Here is a 20,648-nt window from a genome sequence, read left to right as displayed (position 1 = left end):
CTTGTGTTTTAAGTGCTAGAAGTGATCGTTCTAACTGCAGAAACTACTTTCTTGCTGCTTAAATAGGGTGAAGTACAGTTCTTACAACAGGATCATCTTGTTCTGAAAGGCTTGCTTTTGGCACTAGTGAAAGGGCCCAAGGAATTTCTTGAGCTGCCTCTCACATTGCTTTGAGGCTTTTTGCTACCACCATGGTAGTGCAGACTGGAAGCATGATTTACACACACCGTATTTGTGCCCTCTCCCACTGCAGTCCTCCAGGTGTTGAAGGCAAAAAACCAACTCACTTGGCCACAGTTTCACCCCCAAAATTGGAGATAATTTATTAAATTTTATCACTGACTGAAAAAGTCACTAACATCTCTTATAATAAGTTAATATTCTTAACAGAAAAACCCCAAGCCGTAATTACTGCATTTGCTCAGACTTAATACATTTACTTTTACAGTACGGTACTCAATAGGTTCCCCTTCACAGAAGGGAGTTTTCAACCACACCACAAGCCTCTGAATCTTCCCCACTGCTCACTCAGACAAAATAAACTCCCTGGATGGCAATTTAGCAGTCCAACATCCCCCTCCTCTCCAGATTACAGCAGAAGTGTTCTTCAGCTTTGTTGCCTGCAACAGCTTCACAGCAGGCAACGCACAGCATTAAAACCAGAGCCTAAAGTGTTCTTTAGACATGCTGTAGGAGCAGAGAAAGCAACCTCGGCAGCAAGAGGCTCCTCTAAACCACAAGGGCTGTGTGGACACAGGCAGGGCAAATATGACACTTGACAGAGTGCTGTGATTGCACATATGGATGCAACTCACCCAGGGCCTCCTGTAAGGGAGGACTGCAGAGCTCTGCTCACTCTGGTGACCCTGCATTCATTGCTTCTCCTTGATCCCACAAACTGTCTCTGTGATTCAGTTCTAAGAGAATAACAGAAATTCAAGTCCTCAAACAAAACAAAACTAAAAAAATAAAAGTGTCCAGGAGGACAGCATAGAAATGTGAATATCCTTCCTGTTTCCATAACCACCCGATTAGCTCACCCGATCACCTCTTACCTTAGCACACAGAACACCCTTCACTCGTTATGTGTTTCAGCTTCTATATCATTAGTGCTCACGTGAGGGAACAAATAATTCCAGGAACCTGCAGCCAAATCACCATCCTTGATACAGGACAGCCTCCAGAGAGGCTCCCCTTAGAGGGCATCTTAAAGCTGCGTGGTGGCTCCTCCTCCTCAACTAAGGACTCTTTGCAGCCAACACGAGAGCTCTGCAGGATTTCCAAGCAGGAATCAGTGTCCTAAACTCATCTGTTTTGAACGTTTTGAGGAGAATTCTTAGCTGTCCGCCTTTCGTGCCTGCTTCCACACCCCCAGCCCTGCCACCAATATGCACAAAGAAATCAGCAAGCAAGATTCAGAATTAAGAAACCTGTGCGCTTGACCACGCGTACTCCCTGCTACCAGAAACACCTCTTGCTTCTCCACTCACCAGCGGCAGGGAGGACAACATTTCACAGAGCTGAAGAGTGAGTCCACTGCACACCTTGGGAGGGAACTGCAGCCTTCAGCAAGGAGCGTGGCACACCCACTCACAGCAGCACTTGTGACACGCTGGAAGCACACAGCTCTTTGGTCATTAACAGCAGTCAAAGCCACCAGTATCACACCTCCAACCTGTAAAAATAAATTCTCAAGCCAGACAGCTGCCCAAACCTTGAAGAAGCTGGCCCAGCCCACCCGTCCACACAACCAGAAAGAGAAACCAAGTTGTTTCGTTACTCAGCAATGTCTTTATCATCCTCCTGCTTCTCTTCTTCATCCTCTTCCGTTTCTGTTTTAATCTGGGCCACTCCGAGCCGGTAGAGAGCATCCCGAATCACCACCTCCCCTGGCTGGCAGCTCTGCACGATCTCCTGGATCTGCCGATTCACGATTTCCCTGCTGGTGAGGAAGTCCATGAGGCGGTTGTAGAGGTAATAATGTGTGGCATTCTCAAAGGTGATGGGCCTTTGGCGGACGTTGCTAGTTTTGCTGTCACTGATGGCGGCAATGATGGCGCTGTAAGGCTCCAGCTCCCGGCACAGGGAGATGCAGTGGTGCTGAGATGTTGGATCTTGGTGACTGTTCTGCTCCGAACCGGCGTGAACAATTCGGCGTGCTGCTGACTTGGTGATTGGGTGCTGAACGGAGTGCTCAGCCACAGTCATGTCTACGCTGTAGTGCTGGTCTAACAGCTCAGGGCAGGACACGTACTGGGAGAAAGAGAGAGAGATGCACACCAGGTAGAACAACCACCACCTTCCCCACAGTTAAGAAGCACAACGTAAAACTACTCTTCAGCTCAACTTCGACCAGATCTACAACTTGGGACAGGGGGAGGGCCAAGTCATGCTTCCCCTGCATGCCACAAAGGTGGTTCTATACATTCCCTTCCCTGCCCTTTTGCTCTGAGAGATAATCCCAGGGCACTAGCAACTCTCTTCCCCTCCCATTTCTCAAGAAATAGCAGCAGTTTGAGAGGAGGTGCTGGGACAAAATAAGCTACATGCTCCAAAATTCATGACTTGAACTGCTGCAGTGCATTTCCAGCACAGCTCTCCCCATTAAAGAGTGCGAACCTAATACAACACAAGCAACACAACACTTTCAGCTCTGCTCAGGAGCTATGCACCAGCAAAGCTACGAGTCATGACATAGGTGGACACAACTAACCATTGGAGGATCCATAGGGTCAGAGAAGCAGCCCTGGTTTTTGCCCCACATCTGGGAAGCCAGGTCAGGATAGCAGATGTCTGCACACAGCGCCACTGAAGAGGCCGTATCAACAACGTACACTGGAGGCCAATGACGTGAGGAAACCAACAGGTCCACGTGATCCCGTGCGTTTTCTCCTCTTACTATGTACTTTGAGCCACACACAACCTGGAAGGAAAGGGATGAGTGCCACACAGAACAAAAGAAACTAGGAAAAATAAATTCAGCTTCCTATCAGGTATTCCAGACAATGCAGTGACCAGACAACCACTTTTTCTAAAGATATTATTTCCTCATCAAACACATCACTTCATCTTGTGCAGAACTTCCCCTCAGCAGCAGTATCAGACACAGGTTTCAGATCCCTGGTCAATATTGAGATATCTTGCAGGACTGCTCACACTCCAAGCCCCCAAGGCAGCATGTTTCATCCAGGGCTCAGAGAGACCCACCCCACCGTTTCTGTTTCACTTGATAGTGAATAGCAAGGTAAGAAGGACCACTGCTGACCCCTGCCCTTCTCACCTGATGCGGGCACACTTTGTAGACTTTGCCTCCTGTGTGATGAGCAGAAGCTTGTTTGATGCTTGTCCCGTTCTGGACAAAGCTGTAGAGAGCCAGGAGGGAGTAACAGAGCTGTTTCTAGAAAAGACAGGCCCCAGAGAAAGTCAGTACATGACAAACTAACGGACTCTTCAAAAGAGGGAGCAGGCTGCAGGCAAGATCTTCCAAATCTTAACTTGCACATTGTCCAATAACCTCCTAATCCCACAGTCAGTATGAGGTTGACAAGCAATTACCCGATATGGACAAGGTAATTACAGGCCTCCTTTTTTTTCCAGCCTACAGAAGTTCAATTTCTTTCACAATGTGTTAGCAATCCTATGATCTGCAGGCGCTCGTTTCTAACTCACTCCTGCCCCAGTACAGTCAGATGAGAAGTTTATTATCTAGCATGACAAGTGAGAACTAAGGGAAGATAGTGACAAACAGTTCCATTCCTAAATAGTGGTGTGTGGGTAAACAAGCCGTTACCTTTGTATCTGAAGCCTCCCAGGGGATGTCACACTGTGTCAAAAAGCTCTGCAGCTCTTCCTCGCTGTAGGAGTTTATCATCTCGAGCCTGAAGTTTTCTTCCTGAAGTAGCCTCACCAAGGCACTCCCATTACCTACAAAGGCAGGAACCAAGTCTAAGCATTTGTTCTCAGGAAGGGAAGTCACCAAAGTAATTTCTTTGGAAGACTGCAGAAGCCACGGCCCATACTTTGCTCTAACCCTTTGCTAGCGAGGTTGCCTCCAAGCAGACTGAGCCCAGCACAACTAGGGGCTCAACGAGCACTTGCTCAGCCTGTTGCTTGTAACCTTTAACTAATTGGTTGGACTGATGTGAGTATAAACAAGTGACAGCAGATCACAGAGAAGCGTGACTGCTGCTTTTGGACTGAGCAGCTCCACGCTTGCCATTCACATCTCCTCCCTGGTTCTCTCTCTGTAGCTCCACTCCCACGAAAGCCCACGTAGCCCTTCTGCAGCTCAGCTCTCTACAGACAGCTGTAACCCTGGCTGCAAAGCCAACTCAGTCTTGTTAAACATACAAAGCCAGTTTTCTTCTCACAAATTTCAGAATGCCTAATACCTAAAATGCTAAGGAACCGGGTGCTGACTGAATTTAGCTCTTGTTCATCTGAGCTTATTCATCTCAGGGCTTCTTGTTACATGCAGTCCATGCCCTGAATATACTGAATGCTGACCACACTGATCAGGACTAACACATCCATCTCCGAGGCTTTTTTCACATCCTGCTGGAGACTTATTCCCCTTCTGAGAGTGAGATACCAAGCACTGCCTACAGCTTTTACAACAGCAAGAATCGGTCTAACATGAAACAATACTGACTGGCATTCAAGTTGTGTTTGTTTCCTTGCATTTAGACCATGTTACTTCATTCAGGGTGCAGTGTTCTCATGTCCCCCATATTTCAAATGCATCAGAGCACAGCAGTGTATTCAAGATTCACTTTGCAGGTCCAAAGCTCAAGCTGCTCAGTATCCTGAGAACAGGTGGACCGCTCCCAGCAATCTTCTCTTACCTCAGCAGACATACCTTTTATAGAGTCACACAGCTCTAAACATCACCAAAATACTCAAGTCATCACATCAAGTAGTTCTTAGTAAGTACCGCAGCAATTACCTGGCACTGGCTGTGCGTTCAGGTTCTTGTCCTTCTCAGAATTGACCACCACTGCTCCTCTCATCAGTGGAGGGAAGAAAGGAGCAACAATAGAGGCATCAAACTTTGTGATGGGGATGCTAGAAGGAAAAGCCACCTGCTCAATCACTTCTGTCTCCATTGTGGACCAGAAGTCTTCCACATTCACTTCACTTGATGCCAAGAATTCTGGCCAAGTAAACTAGAAAGAGCAAGAAACGCACTGGTCAAACACAAATAACCATAGCTCATTTGAGATTTTTTTTTTAATCAGGCTCACTCAAAACACAAGGACTACCCAGAACTGTGCTCAACCCAAGTACAACAGGATGACATCAGGCTCCTTTTCTGTCTTGGAGTTCCCCACAATCACTTTTCTTTGCGTGAAAGTCCAAACCAGTTATTTGACATAAAAGCCAGACGTGCTACATACTACTACTAGGGCATTTTTCACCATTAGGGAAAACAGCACCTCAAGGAAACTGCTGTTGGGAGAAAAAAAAAAAAAAAAAAGGAAGAAAGATTCCTTCATATCAAAGGAAGAATGCCAAGTCCTGCAAAATTCATCAAAGATTCCTACTATCAGAGGCTACTGGACCAAAGCTGTGGTCCAGAGACAGAAGATCTTGTTTTCCCCAAACACCTCTAAGAGGAAGTACAGGCATCACCACTCCAGCCACATCCTCTTGTCAAGCATCAGCAGAAAACTGGTCACAAAGGCTTCGTGTAATTATCATGCATTACAAAGACCAGACTCAGCAGAAGTCGTTACAATCTGATTTGAACAGGATGCAAAGTTTGTGAAAAGCTTACCTCTATGTTTTTCAATGCCAGGACATTTTCCACATTCCTCTGGGCTATCTCCACCTTGGGGGTTATGCCACAGATTCCACAGATCATGTCGTTGTAATCCCGGACAGTGAGGCACTCAAAGGCCCAGTAGCCATTGCACAGCAGTTCCTGGAGCTGAGCCTGTTCATCAGGGCTCAGGCTTTTTTCTGAAAGGAGAACATGCCACTGTTACAGCTTTCACTTCCTAAAGGCAGCAGAGAGGTAGCAGAACCTCTCCTATGCAGAATAAAAACAAACCTGTCCTCCAGAGAATTGCTACAGAGAACTGGTCACAGAGGTACTGTTGGGTTTAGGAAGTGATTTAACAGAAACACACCACACCAGGAGAGGCGGGTTTTCCCTTTTTACAACCTAACAATCATTAGCAGGTCACAAAGTTTGGTGTGTTATGGTTAGAAAAAAAAAAAAAAAAGAGGGAAAACCCACCAGTTTGCTCCTGAACGGAGTTAAGAATATTGCCAACAGCCACTCCGGGATCCTCTCCAAGTTTAATGTGGTTTCGGATTGCAAACAGAAGATCCAGGCTCACTAGCAACTTGTTGCCCACATTGAAAAGGCCTGCAGTTAAAACAAGACAGTCATTGTCTGTCGGGTTCCAGATATTCCTCACAACGAAACATATTCCTTTCTTAATGATATGCAAAACACTTTGATGAGTACAGTTCAGAGGATCAATGAAAACAGCTCAAAACAGCTTATGTGACTATTCCCTTTGCACATTAGCACGAGTAAATTCTTTTCTAGCCTTGTCTTTAAATTAAAAAAGCTACAAGGAACAACAGCCAATCTATCTCCTTGGCTCCATGCTGCCTTGCAGGAAGCCCACAGTGACTGCTGCTCAGCTCTCACCAGTCAATGCTATCAAATAAAGCACTGCAGAGATGTCTTTGACTATGAACTCAGGGACTGCCTCACAGAACCCAACATTTAACACTTAGACAGAGGAGACCTACAACAATGAAGCAGTGTATGGTGCTCCTCAGAGTATTCACATGTTTTCCCCACACATATAGGTTTACTTACGGAAACTGCAGAATAATTAAAGTAAAAAATAGTTCAAGTTTAATACAGTGGAGTATGCAAGAGAGTTTTCTGTGCAATGACAATGTCCTGATACAGTCCCTCTGCTTCTGAAGGGTTTAGTCTGTACTCATGCTGTAAGTTGGTACGCTCACTTTTCCCTACCTGTATAAATATCCATGAAGCTATGGAGGGCCAGACACTGCAGGTTCAAGCACACTTTGACCTGAGCTGTAACCACCTGTAATCTATTCGCTGTCAGTAGCCAGCACTCCTGAGGACCAGCAAGAGAACTGTAACAGACAAGCAAAAGACAGCTCAGAGTTAAGCCAACAGATTTTTCAGTCCAGGACTGCAGTAACTTACGTTGTTCTAGTTCAGATCAGTTGGTTAGTATGTCAGTCTAAGCCAGTTCACATCAATTCACAACACAAAAAAAAAAAACTACATTTTTGAATGGATTCCTGGGACAGTCAGGTCACTGTTCACGTTCTTTTAACAGCACTACAGGATCACCCCAGCTCCACGTATTGAGTGCACAGGATTTGAGAGGTGAAGAAAAGCTACAGCCTCAGCTGTCACGAGAGCAGCATCAGCCCTGCTGCTGTAGAGCAGCAAACAGTGACTAGTAACATGCTCTGCCCAAGTCTGTCCCAGCACACAGATACTGAAAGGCCACCTCCCTTACAACAAGGCTGCCAAGGGGGAAGTTCAGACAGGAAAATGCCAGATGTGCCCTGGTGGCAGAAATGTTAACTGTCCACCTGAGAAAATGGGAATTAAATCCAAAGCTAGTTCCTTCCCACTGGCAGCAGCTTAATTAGAGCCTATGCAGGCACATGTGAGAGTCCTGCACTCAGAGCTGCAGAGCAGAGCAGCACAGAAGTGAGGATTTACAATGCACAGTTTGTAAGTGATAAAGTCAGGGACAGGGTACAACATGGCACTCCCCTGCAAAAATGACTACAAATAAAAAGCATTTCTGCTAGAAGATTCTCAGATAGTAATAGCACAACCAAATCAAACACCCTTAACTGGTACCAAGAAAATCTTTTTGGTTCCAGAAAAGAGAAACACAGTAGTAAACTACATGACATTTTGTTTTGGAAATGTTTGAGCTCAGGCTTTAGGCAACAGGAAGATATTTGGCAGACTCAGTGAGGAAACATCCTATGGGCTTTTACACAAAATTAGGTAAAGTAATCCAGCCTGTACACTAGTAGTCTCTGAGAATCTTTCAGGTTTCAATTTGGGTATAGGTTCCAGAAAGGATTCACTCAAGCCCACGCTAAACCATAAAAAGAATGAAAACATCATAAGCAATAAGATCCACACAGCAAACATTCAGATTGGGAAGAGGAAAAAAGGAAATCACACAACACACATCTCTAATCCCACAATTTTGCCTGTCAGCCTCAAAAACATCAGAATAGAAAACAAAGAGGGGATGACTAATGAAGACTCCATTTCAAAGAAAAAATTACATCTAGACTTAGCAGCTAGGCTTTGATCAAGCTCTCCTGCTGTACGGAAATGGTAACTATGACAAACTAAACAGTACAAGAGAAACAGAAACTGCTCACAGCTATCAAGCTACGCCTTTTCCACAGACACGTAGCTTATTCACTGCCAGTTACACCAGCTTCAATATTGGAGCTAAACTAAGTATTATTTCAGGCATTCTTGTAACACAGAATATCAGCACAAGGGTGAAAGAGTCACAAGTCTAAAACAGAATCTTACTTCTGTCCCCCTTTGAACAATGGGCTGTTACAGAGGAGGCACTGCGCAGATGGAGACTCATAGTAGTTTGACCAGGAGGTCTGCTCTATGGTGACCGTCTCCTCACTCACGTTGGACAGGATGAGCCGTGAGCTGTTCAGTTCGTGGATGAGCGTGAAGACCTCGGCCAGTTCTGATTCATTCTCAGGGATCTGCATTACTTTGCGCAGCAACTGCAGGGTGGATTGGCGCTGGATCTCTTTCTGGGATGGGGTTAAGGGCTCGCTGGTGTTCAGCACATCAGACTGGCCTGGACTGACCTCCTAGAGAGCAAACAAAACATATTCCCAATGAGGCATGTGTGGGGACGAAATATAAAGAAGTCCAGAAAAGTCACAAGAGGTAGGAGAATCACAGTAACCTTTGTACCCAGTAGGCTTGACTTCTACTTTTCAGCTCCATCAGTGATCGCAGGCAGTAGCTTCAAGCCTAAGCTACTTTACCTAAAATTATTCATTACAGCCCAGCCTTTCCAGGAACTCCAATTATGTTGCTAAACCACCCACAGACTTATCACTGTACTGGATTGTTATTGCAGGCATTGAGGATTAGGAAGGGGAGGACAACCATCAACAGGCACACAAACATTTCAATACACTCAGCAACCTATGGAGAAAGGCAGCAATAATTATCAGGCACATTCTCCTATACACCATGCTCAGACAGCCATGGCAGCCTGCATAACTCTCCAGGAACTAGAACAGACAAGTGTTAAACTAGAACTGGGGGTTGCAATGCATGGAATACACAGATCGATTACAATTGATCAGCCACAGTTTCGTACAGGTGCACACGCATGGGAGAATTGAACTCCAAGTGACTCAGAAGAACAGAGAGAACACAAACAGGCTCAGCTGTTTGATCATATAAACCCTTCTGCTAACATTTCAACCCATTTTTCTGTCCAGTCTAGCAATGAAATAAACAATCAGTCCAAAAGCAGAGACAACAACAAACTGTGTGATAGGAATGTTAAGCACAACTAAAACAAGAAAATTAAAAAAAAAAAGAGGAAGAGACAAGCCACATGCCTCTCAGAATGTCAGAATGCAAGCTGAGCTAAGCGTACTGCTGTTCCCTACACATCTGCTTACATGAGGATTTCACACAGGCTATTTCAGTTTATTTTTTGCTTTATGTTTTTAATATACAAAGTTATGTACTTCAAAATATTTTTTTTTTAAATCAAGCAACAGAGTAAAACTACTGCACAGACTACAATGCAGTTGTCTGTTTATATGCTGAGTGTGCATTCCAGCTAAGAACAGGACAGCTTTTTCTTTTTTTTTTTTTTCTTAAATGGCAAGACAATTCTGTACAAGAAAAGCTAAACTTTGAAATTTTGGGAAAAAAAAAAAAAAAAAAGATTACCTCAGAAGCAAACAAAACAAACTCCACAACACACTATTTATATCCAAGTACAAGAGCAGAAGAAATCTTGAACAACATCGTTCTACAACAGAATGAAAATACTACATCCAGAAATAAATTCAGCCTGGAAGTAAGTCGCACTACAAACCCCTAAAAATAGGAAGCTTGAATACAAGATGTACTAACTGAGTTGACATTTGCCACAAACTGGTCACAAAGCAGAGCATGCTTGGGAGTTTTTTGATGAAGTCTGAAGTTCCACAAAGCTGACACAACAAATGTGACTTTAAGGGTGATTTCCCCAGCATGCAGTAACACACTGTAAGCATTTTAAGCTACAGAGACATCCAGTGGTAGAACTGAGTGTTGTCTGTCTCACTGTGAGCCTGAAACATCACTATTGCAGAAGCTGAACAGTAAAAATATCACCACGAGCATTTTCAGTACGACATTATTGTTAGAAACAGACTTACCATAATGGAAAAAGAAAATGAACATGTTCCCATGGGAACTTGCAAACTAAGATACTTCCCCACCCACTCCACAATGTTGGTTTGAAAAACAAACTACTCTGAAGCTTACCAGGGATTTTGCTGTTTTCTCAGCTCTGTCTTTGGCAAGATTGTAGCCACAGCTTGGACAGATTCGTGGCTTGTGCCTGTTTGTGTACACGTAACTACAGGAGGGGTTCTTGCATTTCCCTCTGCCACGTGACGTTGCCAGTCCCAAATCCTGGAATGACACAAAAATGATGTTTGTTAACCGTGACTTTTACATACTAACAAGACTGTACAATAGTCTGCTTGAATATTATATGCTTTTCTCCAGTTTATAACACTTAGAGTAAAGGTTAAATAGCAGGCCCTATCGCTTTATACATAACATTTGAACCAGTACCCAAAAGTTTTGAGACAAATCCCAGAGACCACAGACACTTCACACAATAAACTCCTTCAGCAAGCACTGAACCTCCCCACCTAACTCAAGGGGGCGATGCAAATTACGCCAGAGTATGAAGAAAAATCCATTTCTTAACACGGTCCCAAACTTGATTGCAACATGGCACAGACAGCCCAGATTAGGTCAACAGATGACATATACAGCACAAATGGTCACGTTAAATACAGGATAATGTTTTTGCAAGTCAGTAAAACAAAAGCCACAGAACAACCTCATCCCAGAGATGACAACCCCACAGCGCAACTCAGACCATCTGACAAATTCTCACCAAAGTTACAGTGCAGCTGTACTTATAGGAAGGGAACACATCTGGCTTGACCTCCACTACTTTAACCTGCGATGCACTGTTGGGCAAAGTGCTGTGGAGCTAGAGATTGAAAGCAGAAGACAAAAAGAAAAAAACAACACCTATGAGACACATACTACTGAATACACACATCCTGTAAGCAAATACCTATTAGCATTTTCTTTCCCCCAGGAAATCTGGTAATGTTCATTTAATATCGGGGGACTACAACATGCTGTTCTGCATACTAGGGCTTTAAAATTCTGGTAGAAGTATTCCAGCATCTTAGCAAGCTTTGCTTCCTACTCAATCATCTTTCACAGGGAAAACGGAGTCCCTTGGTAGCCAGTATTACATGTCAGATTCCCAAACCACCACCAGATCCTCAAATGTCTTCTGGAAGTAACCAGGTTTTCAAAGAAGCCAGACAAAGGACTGTCCACCAGCATCTCTCAGCCAAGTTCCTACTCTTGACCATCCAGTATTCAATCTGCTTCAGAGCCATCTCATAAAAACTGTCGGTCACAACTTCCATCATCATAAGGGTGCTACATTCTCATATGCTATTCCTCAACATCCAGCTCATACCCCTCATTTGGGGAAAATAATCCCAAGGAAAGAATTGGGCATTCGAGAAACAAGCTATAGATACCTTTTGCTCCTCAGCACTCGGTGGCTGCAGAACTGCCTGACCCAATTGTTTCAGCGTACTGGGCTTCAAGCCTGACGTTCTCACAGGGGGATGCTTGTCTTGAAGAAAGAAAAGAACGCAGCAGGTTAGGTAAGAAAAAACAGGTCCTGTTTTCTTCTTCTTCGGTAAATGAAACCAGAGTCACAGATTTTTTTCCTCTGAACTTGAAGTGACACAAGCAGGTGTTTCACATCCCATTCACCTGCCCTTCTGGTTAGAAAGAAATCATGGGTGCTTGTTTGTTTTTTTTTTTTTAAACCTAGGATAGCTCACTATCTCCTTTCAGACACATCTTATTATTTGACAAAGACCACTTCAATATAGAGAGGAAAGACAACCACTCCCAAAGCATACCAGAGAACCAGTATTTTTACCAGTATTTGCAAACGCCTGTCTCTTGCTAGCCTGCTCAGTGCTGGCTTCTCTCCCCACGCTGGCTGGTGCGGGCAGAATTGCTCGCATGGGCCTTGCTGCAGCCAGCAAGGAGGGCTTCGGTCTTGGTTTACTCTTTACTTCTTGCCCTTTGTGTGCAGCAGCTGGAGCATCAATTCTAAAAGACAAGAGCTACAATTGGAAAGAAATTCCATGGTTTCCCTCTCACCCTCAATTTTCTCCTCTCTCCTGTGCTTTATTAGCGCAATAATCACAGCTATTGCAGTAGAAAGGAGAAATAATGCTAAAGATACATCTGCCCTGTGACTACCACAACAATTTCATTGTCACTTTAAAAAAAAATAACTTTGATGGACAAAACCATTTCAAAAGAACAATCTTGAAGTGGCAGAAAGCAGACAGGACACAGAAGGTCTTGCATGAAGCACTGCCAACAGCCTTCAATTTCTTGGATTAGTTCCATCAGTACACATCAGACATCATACACCTCTGTAACTCACCCCACTGGCTTTTTTGCAGAGGTATTTGGACTCAGCACCTCAGAAGACGGTGGCACTCCCAGCCCTACACTGTCTTTTTCTGCCTGCTCTGTAGAAGAGTCTCCTTGCGGCTGGCTCTCTTGACCAACCCTTCCTCCTGCAGCAGTCCCTCTGTCTTCAGCAAGCACACTGTTGGCAAGAATGTGAGCCTCTGAGACGATCACTTCCTCCCACTCCGTCTCCTGCATCTGCCCTCCAGCAGGCACAGCATTCAGCAGCTGGCTGACCGCTTCAGAGCTTTCCAAGGCAGACTTCGAGGTGCTCTCACAAACAGCTGCCGGTTCTGTGAGCACCGACTGCTGACCTCTTTTGGTTGCTGGAGTTTTCAGAGAAGTGCCTGAATTTGGCTCAGATTTGACTTTTGGTTGCTTTTCCTGGAAACAAGAAGATGAGCACATTTCAGAGATTTAGGCTTTCACAGGTAAGTAGGTTCTGTTCACATAGCCTGGTTTGCCATGGCCTATTCAACGTTGGATCAAATGACCAAAATCCTGAGTGTTTAAGCAATGGATTGCACATGAGAGCAGAAATATCTTCTACAACTGGAAAGACCTTGATAACATTTTATTTAACCTCCTGACAGTTTTACATTGAAAAATCAGTCTTCCTTAAACTCTCTTAAATATCACTATCAGTGCCAGCATCACAAACTCATCCACCACTCTCTGGAACAAGGGCCCAACTCCTACGCTCCCCTTCCCTACCTTCAGCTCTCTGATGCTGTCTGTTCTTCCATGCTAGTGAGGAACCAAAGGGAGCTAGACACAGAACTTGCATCTTTTGGATTAAATTGCAGTGTAGTGCAAAGGGGTGTAGGAGCACTCAGCAAAGCATTAATCTGAGGGAGCCAGGAAATACAGAATTACTCAGGAAGGTTTTTCAGCTTTAAGCAAAGTTTTACCTTCAAGACTAAGGCTACAGGAGCTTTGTACTGAGGTCAGTAAAGGTAAGGTGGAGCACTGAGCTGGTAATACACAAATGCTATCAGAGAAGCAGTCAAGAGCTTCTGGTGTGATAAACACATGGATTCTAAGCTTTCTCAAGAGTTTATGCTCAGCAGAATATTCTAGGTTTCTAAAAACAGACATCTAACGTAATCCCATTTTAAGGAACAGGAAGGTATGTATGTACTTAGTTTCAGTCCTACTGATGTTACTACCAGTAAAAAAAACACTGTTGCATGTTTTTCTCCAAGGCATGACACCATAAGAATAAACGGAACTGTTTATGCAAGCATGTTTCCAGAAGAGCAGCATATAACTGTAAGACAGAAGGAAAACCTTCCCCCTAGAATGTTTCAATTCAAAACAGCGTGAGATTTAACAGAGCAGGCATGCCATATTCAGGCAGAAACACCTTTTTGCAGCTAGCCACCCATCTACTTCAGCAGGTTTCCAGCACAAAAGATATTGTTGCTGTTTGTATCCCAGCACATAGTAAGCTCTGCCATCAGGTCAGACTCTACAGTTTGCGTGCTGAGAAAGTTCTTTCCCCTAAATGCTTACTGAATCTAGACACATCGGTTCAGGACAAATGCACACACAATCACTGAAATTTTAACAGCCAGAACAAGTTTTCACACTGAGAACATCCTTTAATTTGGGCCTGAGGGGCCGTGTTGCAGATAAATTTCATGAACACATCTGTTCAGAGCTCAGTTAATTACCTTTACATTACCAAGGTTTAAGGAGCAACTACTTGTTGTGCATAGCTAGTGGAGATTCCAGTAACTTAAGTGAAGTGGGCATCACGTGGATAAAAACTTTTCAGTTCAACAACCATGTCCACAACTACACCAAACTCCTGAAATCTCCTTCCAAAGGTCAAAACATCAAGAATGATCAGACAGCCACGAACCAACAATACCTGACATTTCAACTCCCACTAGACCAGCTATTGTATGTCTCCCAAATGATCACACACCTACCATTGCTCAGATTTATTGTTTCTTTCTGTTGATAAAACCATGTTAAAATTCCACCACAAAAATCTCAATTTGTAGGATAACTTCAAACACAGGCCTAGAAATATCACAGACATTCATAAAACCAGCACTTTTTGACTGAAGAGAACAAGAAGGAAAAGCGAGTTTACCTTCGGGATCCATTTCCCTCCCAGGAAGTTCCCACATGCTGGGCATTTTGGTGGCTTATGTCTGGTGACATAAGTGAAGGAGCAGCCAGGGTTGGTACAATTCCCATGTCCCCTGCGAGTATAGGTGGTTGTCTGAAACAAGAGTTGTCAAGAATTTTTCCAGCTCTGTAGAGAGAACACCAAGCTGTGCTCATCGCTCCCTTGCTCCCCGGTGAGCACTTCACAAACATTATCTAGCAACTCTGCCAGCCCTTTGCTATTATTCATTTTACTGATCAGCCACCACACAGCTGTATCAGTGACTCAGCGCCGCAGTTAATGCTGAATTTAAGTGTTCAGTCTGTACACAAACCTTCAGTATTACCAGAATTTGGATCAAATTGCAGAGCAGAGGTGAACAACGCACAAAACCTCCAGGAGAAGCTGACCTTATGCTTTCCATGACGTTAAGAGCTCTCTTATGAATTTGAGTCTTAATAAGACAACATAAGAATGATTCAAAATGATTCAAGCAGCAGTCCACAGAGAGGCAATGTGCAATTAATACATTCATGTCAGTGACAATATTTGAAGACAAACACTCATGATATGGAGGTATTTTTCATCAGCAAGGTAATTTGTTGTTCTATATACTGGTAAAATACTCCCTGGTGCTTTCCCGTAACTACCTATAAACTGCTGCAACAGCAGCAGCACCAGCAGCCACTGCTCCTAAAGACAACTGAACCAGTCTTTGCCAGGACTGCTGCACCTACACACAGCGTTTTTGTCAGCACAGCACTTCTCAAAATTCTGTACCTGCCACTCCTGAGGGAGCTGTTGTGCCATAAGTCCCTTGCTAGGACTGGTTTTCCTAGAAACACAAGTGCTACTGTTAAGGAAAAGACAACTTAAGCTAGGTTCTTCCCAGGAACAAAAACCCGATGCATCTCCATCCTCCCTAAGACACCAGGACAAATATCAGGCTAGGTACCCCTATAAATACCTGCAGTGTTCCACCAGCTGGAAGCACAGAGAACACAGAAAACAGGACTTCATGCGACCTTACGCACCACAAGGAGCTGCTGTGCTGACTGCACGGTGAAGTCTCACAATGATTACAGACATGCAGGTGGTCAGAGCAGTGAGATTAGAGAAATAACAGCACTGTTCCTCGTGCAACAAGCCACATGAACTTCTCTTCAGGGGTTTTCAAAATCTTAGGTTACTGCTCCTCTCCCATCACGTGGGGATAGTGACAGCCACCACATGACTGGGGAGTTCACGTGTTCCTGTCACAAGAGCAGATTCTTGCCCTCGAAGGGATAGACGCCGGCATTTTATGAAACAGATATGCCTCCGAGTAGAGGCCATACAAGGCTACACAGACCTTGAACCAGGCAACAAAGGAACTGCTGTTAGCCAGGGGGGTTGTGATAGCGTTATGCACTCCCACCTGCTTCCAAGAACTCACTTAGGAAGAAGGCAGCAGGAATATAACTCAAAGACCTCCCTTAGCATACACAAGGCATAAAGGCAGGGACAAGAAATGTATCGACTGATGTTATCGTTTCATATCGGGCTACCTTCAAGAACTGGACCATGATCAAACCCTTCCCTACTCTACTATCTTTAAGACAGCCCTACGGTAACACAAGCATATCTTGAGATACCACAAGACTGAATTTCTTACCAATTTAATTGATGTTGGGTTCTCCACAACGGAATGAGCTGGTAAAGGTACCATAATGAACTGTGTAGCAGGTGTGGAGGAGGTGCTCTCTTCAGTATCCTAAAATGAAGGGAAATTACATGTAAAAAAACAAGACACAAAGCAGCCCGTGTCCCACCCTTTCACGAACGCTGCTGTTGAGCATGTATCTTGAGGACTGGTGAGACCAGAAAGCAGGAAAGTAGAGTGGTTGTTTCAAAAGCCTTACCAGGCCTGCTCTGGAAAGCATCAAACTCTTCTCAACCTGAACCTGAAAACAGCAGACCCAAAACTTCATAGCATAACGTTTAGGTAACAAATCCCTAACACCTCAACTTAAAACTCCCTTCCGTCTGCAGCCAAGAAAACAGCTCTGAGAAGCACAGAGGGAATGTAATTCTTCACCCCAAAATCTCGTAGTCCAACTGTGGAAGCCACCCCAGTTATTGTTAACAGAAGTAGTTTTTAAAGATTCTAGGAGTCATCTTAAGACATAAGTGATGACAGCATACAGCAGAGAATCTGGAGGCAGAGACGCAGCAATCACCAAGATAAAAAAGCTGCTGTTTGCCACACTACTGCACAGCACCTCCTGCAGCCACCGAGAATCTCAAGAAAAACACGTTAAGCAGCAGCCAGACATCTCTCATGAGAAGCTGACAGGATTCCGAGGGTCCCTAGGGTAACTCACCCTCCCGGTCACCACGGTCACCACAGACACACCATCTGAGACCTGGGGACGGGCCACAGCGATGCTCCCGTTGGAGATGTCCGTGGAGCTGCTAACTAGAGTCTCTTCAATAACGACCCGAGTCGTCTGGTAGGGCTGCCCTTCTACTTCCAAAGAAGCCTCATCCAGGAGGACGTCTCCAGCCACTTTATCTGTCACGGGCCCAACGTAGTGAGAGAGAACCTCCGATGCCACCACTTCTTCCACAGCCTCTGCCTGAGCAAAGGAAGCCGTCTCTTCTGACAGTCCTTCGATGGCGATGCACTGCTCGGAAATGCCAAGGTGGCTCGAGTCCACAGAAAGGATGTTCTGCACAGCATCACGGGGGACATTTGCGATATTGGGGGAAGCTGTCAAGCCTTTGGGCGCTGCCTGACCCTGCGTCACACACAGCTCCAGTGGCTGCCGGCTCCGGTCCTCCTGAAGAGTGGTTTTGGGAATAATTACAACATTTGAGCGAGGACGAATCTTACGGAAACCTGGAATGTCTGGAACTACTGCAGTCTGAGTGGACACCTTGGAGTTCTGTTGGGAAGAACAGAGCATGGAAAACATGAAAGAGGGAAAAGGGAGTCAGTTCTCAGTCCTGCCTTTCAGTATTTTAGATCTTAAAGCTCAGATGGCTTCCTGAAGTAGTCTGCCAGGAAGTTCTCCACATGACAGCCCGCAGTCCCTCTCATTGCCGCTTTTATCACCCACTTTACCGCCCATCACCCTGATGACATGACACAAAAACCTCCTGTTCTCATCAGCAGATACCAGACATCTCCGTCCCGAATTTCAAAACACGATCCCTTGATTGAACAGAAGGCAAAAGAAAGAAATCCACTGCCTCACACGCTGCTTCTGCTCAGGGGGTCATAAAACAGAAACACAAACTGGAATCTGCAGCTAAACGACTCTCCCATGGCCAGTGCTGTGTGAGCAGTTAAGTGCTCCAGCTACCAGCCTCTCCCTCTCTTTACATGACAAAGAACTGCAGGAAAGGAGACTTACCGGGTCCAGTCCCTCTTTCTCTAGCTTGGCTTTCTCCAAATAATAGCTTTTATCAGCCACGCTGAGCAGCCTCCAGCTCTCGCTGATCTTTTTGTTGATTTCAGATTGAGGGAGGTGGGGCAGCTCTTGCTGTACTTTCAAGTAAATGTCATAGTAGTACAGGAGGTAAGCGGATCTGAAACACAACCAGCGACAAGCATTAATGGCATTCTACAGCAGCCCCTTTTGAAAAAGAACTTCCTAAGATTTACACTGGTCTCAAGGACAAATTATAAGCATGTTCACTTCTATTTGCAAAGGCATTTTTTAAACCAAGTAAAAACTAAGATTTTGAAGAGAACCTCTGCAGTGAGGAGAAAGAGCCTAAGGGAAATTGTTCTAGAGGACAGAGAGATCAAGCACAGATCAAGCACTGTTAGCACTCAAAGGCACGCCAGAGTGAGCCCAAAGTGTAAGGCTAAGTTTTTTTGTGTTTTCTATGCTATTAAGTGTTCCACATGTACTACAAAGTTTATTCTTATAAACTGAAGGGAGAAAAAATGCCCCCACACTCAAGACAGAAAACAAACGAAGGCAGAAAGAACTCACCTAGGCTTTTTGGCTTTTTCTCCATGATCACCGGGGCTTTTGTATTTCTTCTTCTTCTTGGAAGGCACGGGCGACGCGTAGGTGTAGGCGCCCTCTATTTCCTCCATCACCACGGTTACCTCGGTGCCATCGTAGGGAGCCTCCATTGCTGGGAGCACACAGCAAGCACACACCTCGTGTTATGGACGTGCAGCTTTATGGAAACCTCTCCCCCTCCCTACAGCCTGCTCCTCTCCACCCCTTGTAAACCAACAGCAGTTCTCGCAGGCCTGACTTTAACCAGCCCAGAGAACTGCGAGCTGCCTCATTATTTAATTTTAGAAGAAAACACCCATTTTAGCGTGACTTTTACACCGCGCTGTGAGCGCACCGAAGGGCTGCAGCGCCTCAGGAAGCCCTGAAGGCACCTCTGGCCATCCAGGGCCGCCTCACCTCGCCCCGCTGCCCCCCGCCAGGCCCCGGGGAGCGCTGAGGGAAGCGGCGGGGCCCCCACAGCGGCCCCTGGGATCCCCCCCCCGGGCCCCACCGGGGCAAGGCCGGCGCTCACCGGGCGGCGGCGGTCACATCGCAGCCGGGGGAGCGTGAGGAGGCGGCGGGGCTGCGGGCAGGCGGCGGGGAGGGCCGGGAGGGCCCCGCATGGTGGGGCCGGGAGCGGAGCCTGGGCCCGGGCCGGGAGCGGGGGCGAGGCGAGGCCGCACCGGGCCCTCAGCGGCCTCCCGCCGCCACCGGAAGTGCTGCCGGGAACCGCTTCCGGCTGGCGGAGAGGCGGTGGGGCTAAGCCGCCTGCCCGGAGAAGGGCGGAAGTGGTGGGAGAGGGAGGGACGGTGGCTGGGAGGGGACAAGGTTATGAAGGAAAAGGCTGTGGAGGAAAACGCGTTGTGGAAAATGAGGGCTGGGTGGCTGCCACGTGCAGCGGGAAGGGATGAGTGTGCACAAGCAGCACCCCATGGGCTTGTTTGGTGACACCAAGCAGGCTGGTGAGGCTGTCCGCAGCCGTTCTCCAAGCACCACACATCACAAGCAGCGCCATATTGTGTTCCCCAATGGCACCGAGCAGGCCGCCCGCAGCCCCTCACGAGCACCTCACGCCCCTCTCCCTCCTGGTTCTCCACAAGCAGTGCCCAGAGCTGCCCCCTTCTCCTCCTGTAATGGGGAGGTGCCAGGGCACAGCGCTGCTCCTTGTTTCCCCGGCCTCCCAACACCCTTGGTCCCACTCCCATCCCCAGCCACAGGGCAAGTGAGGTGGCAACCCAAAATTCAGACCCACCCGAACGGCCCCAAAAGCACAATGCCAAGGCGGTGGTTGGTCCAGAGCCAGCCGGTGGTGAAGACTTTCCTGGCACGAAGCGTGGTGTCGCCCCAAGTGCAGCCAACCCAAACGCCCAGGGGATCTCCGAGTCCCAGCATTTCTCCAACATTTGTCTCTCAGTTCTGAAGAACAAAAGTTGCCATACAAAACACAGTACATGTTTTCTTGCTGTTCACAAGCACTGAAAATTAGCATTTTGCTCTCCGGGGAACAAACAGCCTTATAGGGCTATATACACGTAGCCAATTCTTTGAACCCTCTGGAAAGCGGGGTATCGTGCAGCTATTACTTTAACACGTTTTTTAAATTACACATTTTGGCTTTTTTTCTATTCATGTCTATTTCTGTGTTTTACATCATGAGTTCTAACTTTAGAGAAATGTA

The 20,648-nt window shown here is 46.0% G+C and overlaps 1 protein-coding gene across 1 annotated transcript; it reads right to left on the bottom strand.

The window, feature by feature from the left end:
• Positions 1-292: 292 nt before the first annotated feature.
• On the bottom strand, positions 293-19,706 carry HMGXB3 (HMG-box containing 3). The gene is made up of 20 exons (XM_068698480.1): positions 19,503-19,706; positions 18,956-19,103; positions 18,368-18,542; positions 17,333-17,896; positions 16,624-16,722; positions 14,952-15,083; positions 12,819-13,231; positions 12,300-12,475; positions 11,887-11,984; positions 11,217-11,315; positions 10,571-10,720; positions 8,579-8,880; positions 7,001-7,128; positions 6,242-6,373; positions 5,777-5,961; positions 4,946-5,165; positions 3,791-3,924; positions 3,281-3,397; positions 2,714-2,923; positions 293-2,253 (listed from the first exon to the last, which is right to left on the bottom strand). The coding sequence occupies exons 2-20, from the start codon at positions 19,099-19,101 to the stop codon at positions 1,777-1,779; spliced, it is 3,957 nt and encodes a 1,318-aa protein (XP_068554581.1). The 5' UTR covers positions 19,102-19,103; positions 19,503-19,706; the 3' UTR covers positions 293-1,776.
• Positions 19,707-20,648: the final 942 nt, after the last annotated feature.

This window comes from Anas acuta, chromosome 14 (genome assembly GCF_963932015.1).
Source record: "Anas acuta chromosome 14, bAnaAcu1.1, whole genome shotgun sequence".
Taxonomy (NCBI): domain Eukaryota; kingdom Metazoa; phylum Chordata; class Aves; order Anseriformes; family Anatidae; genus Anas; species Anas acuta.
The sequence above is the reverse complement of the archived record's forward strand: the minus strand, read 5'-3'. Positions and strand labels throughout refer to the sequence as shown.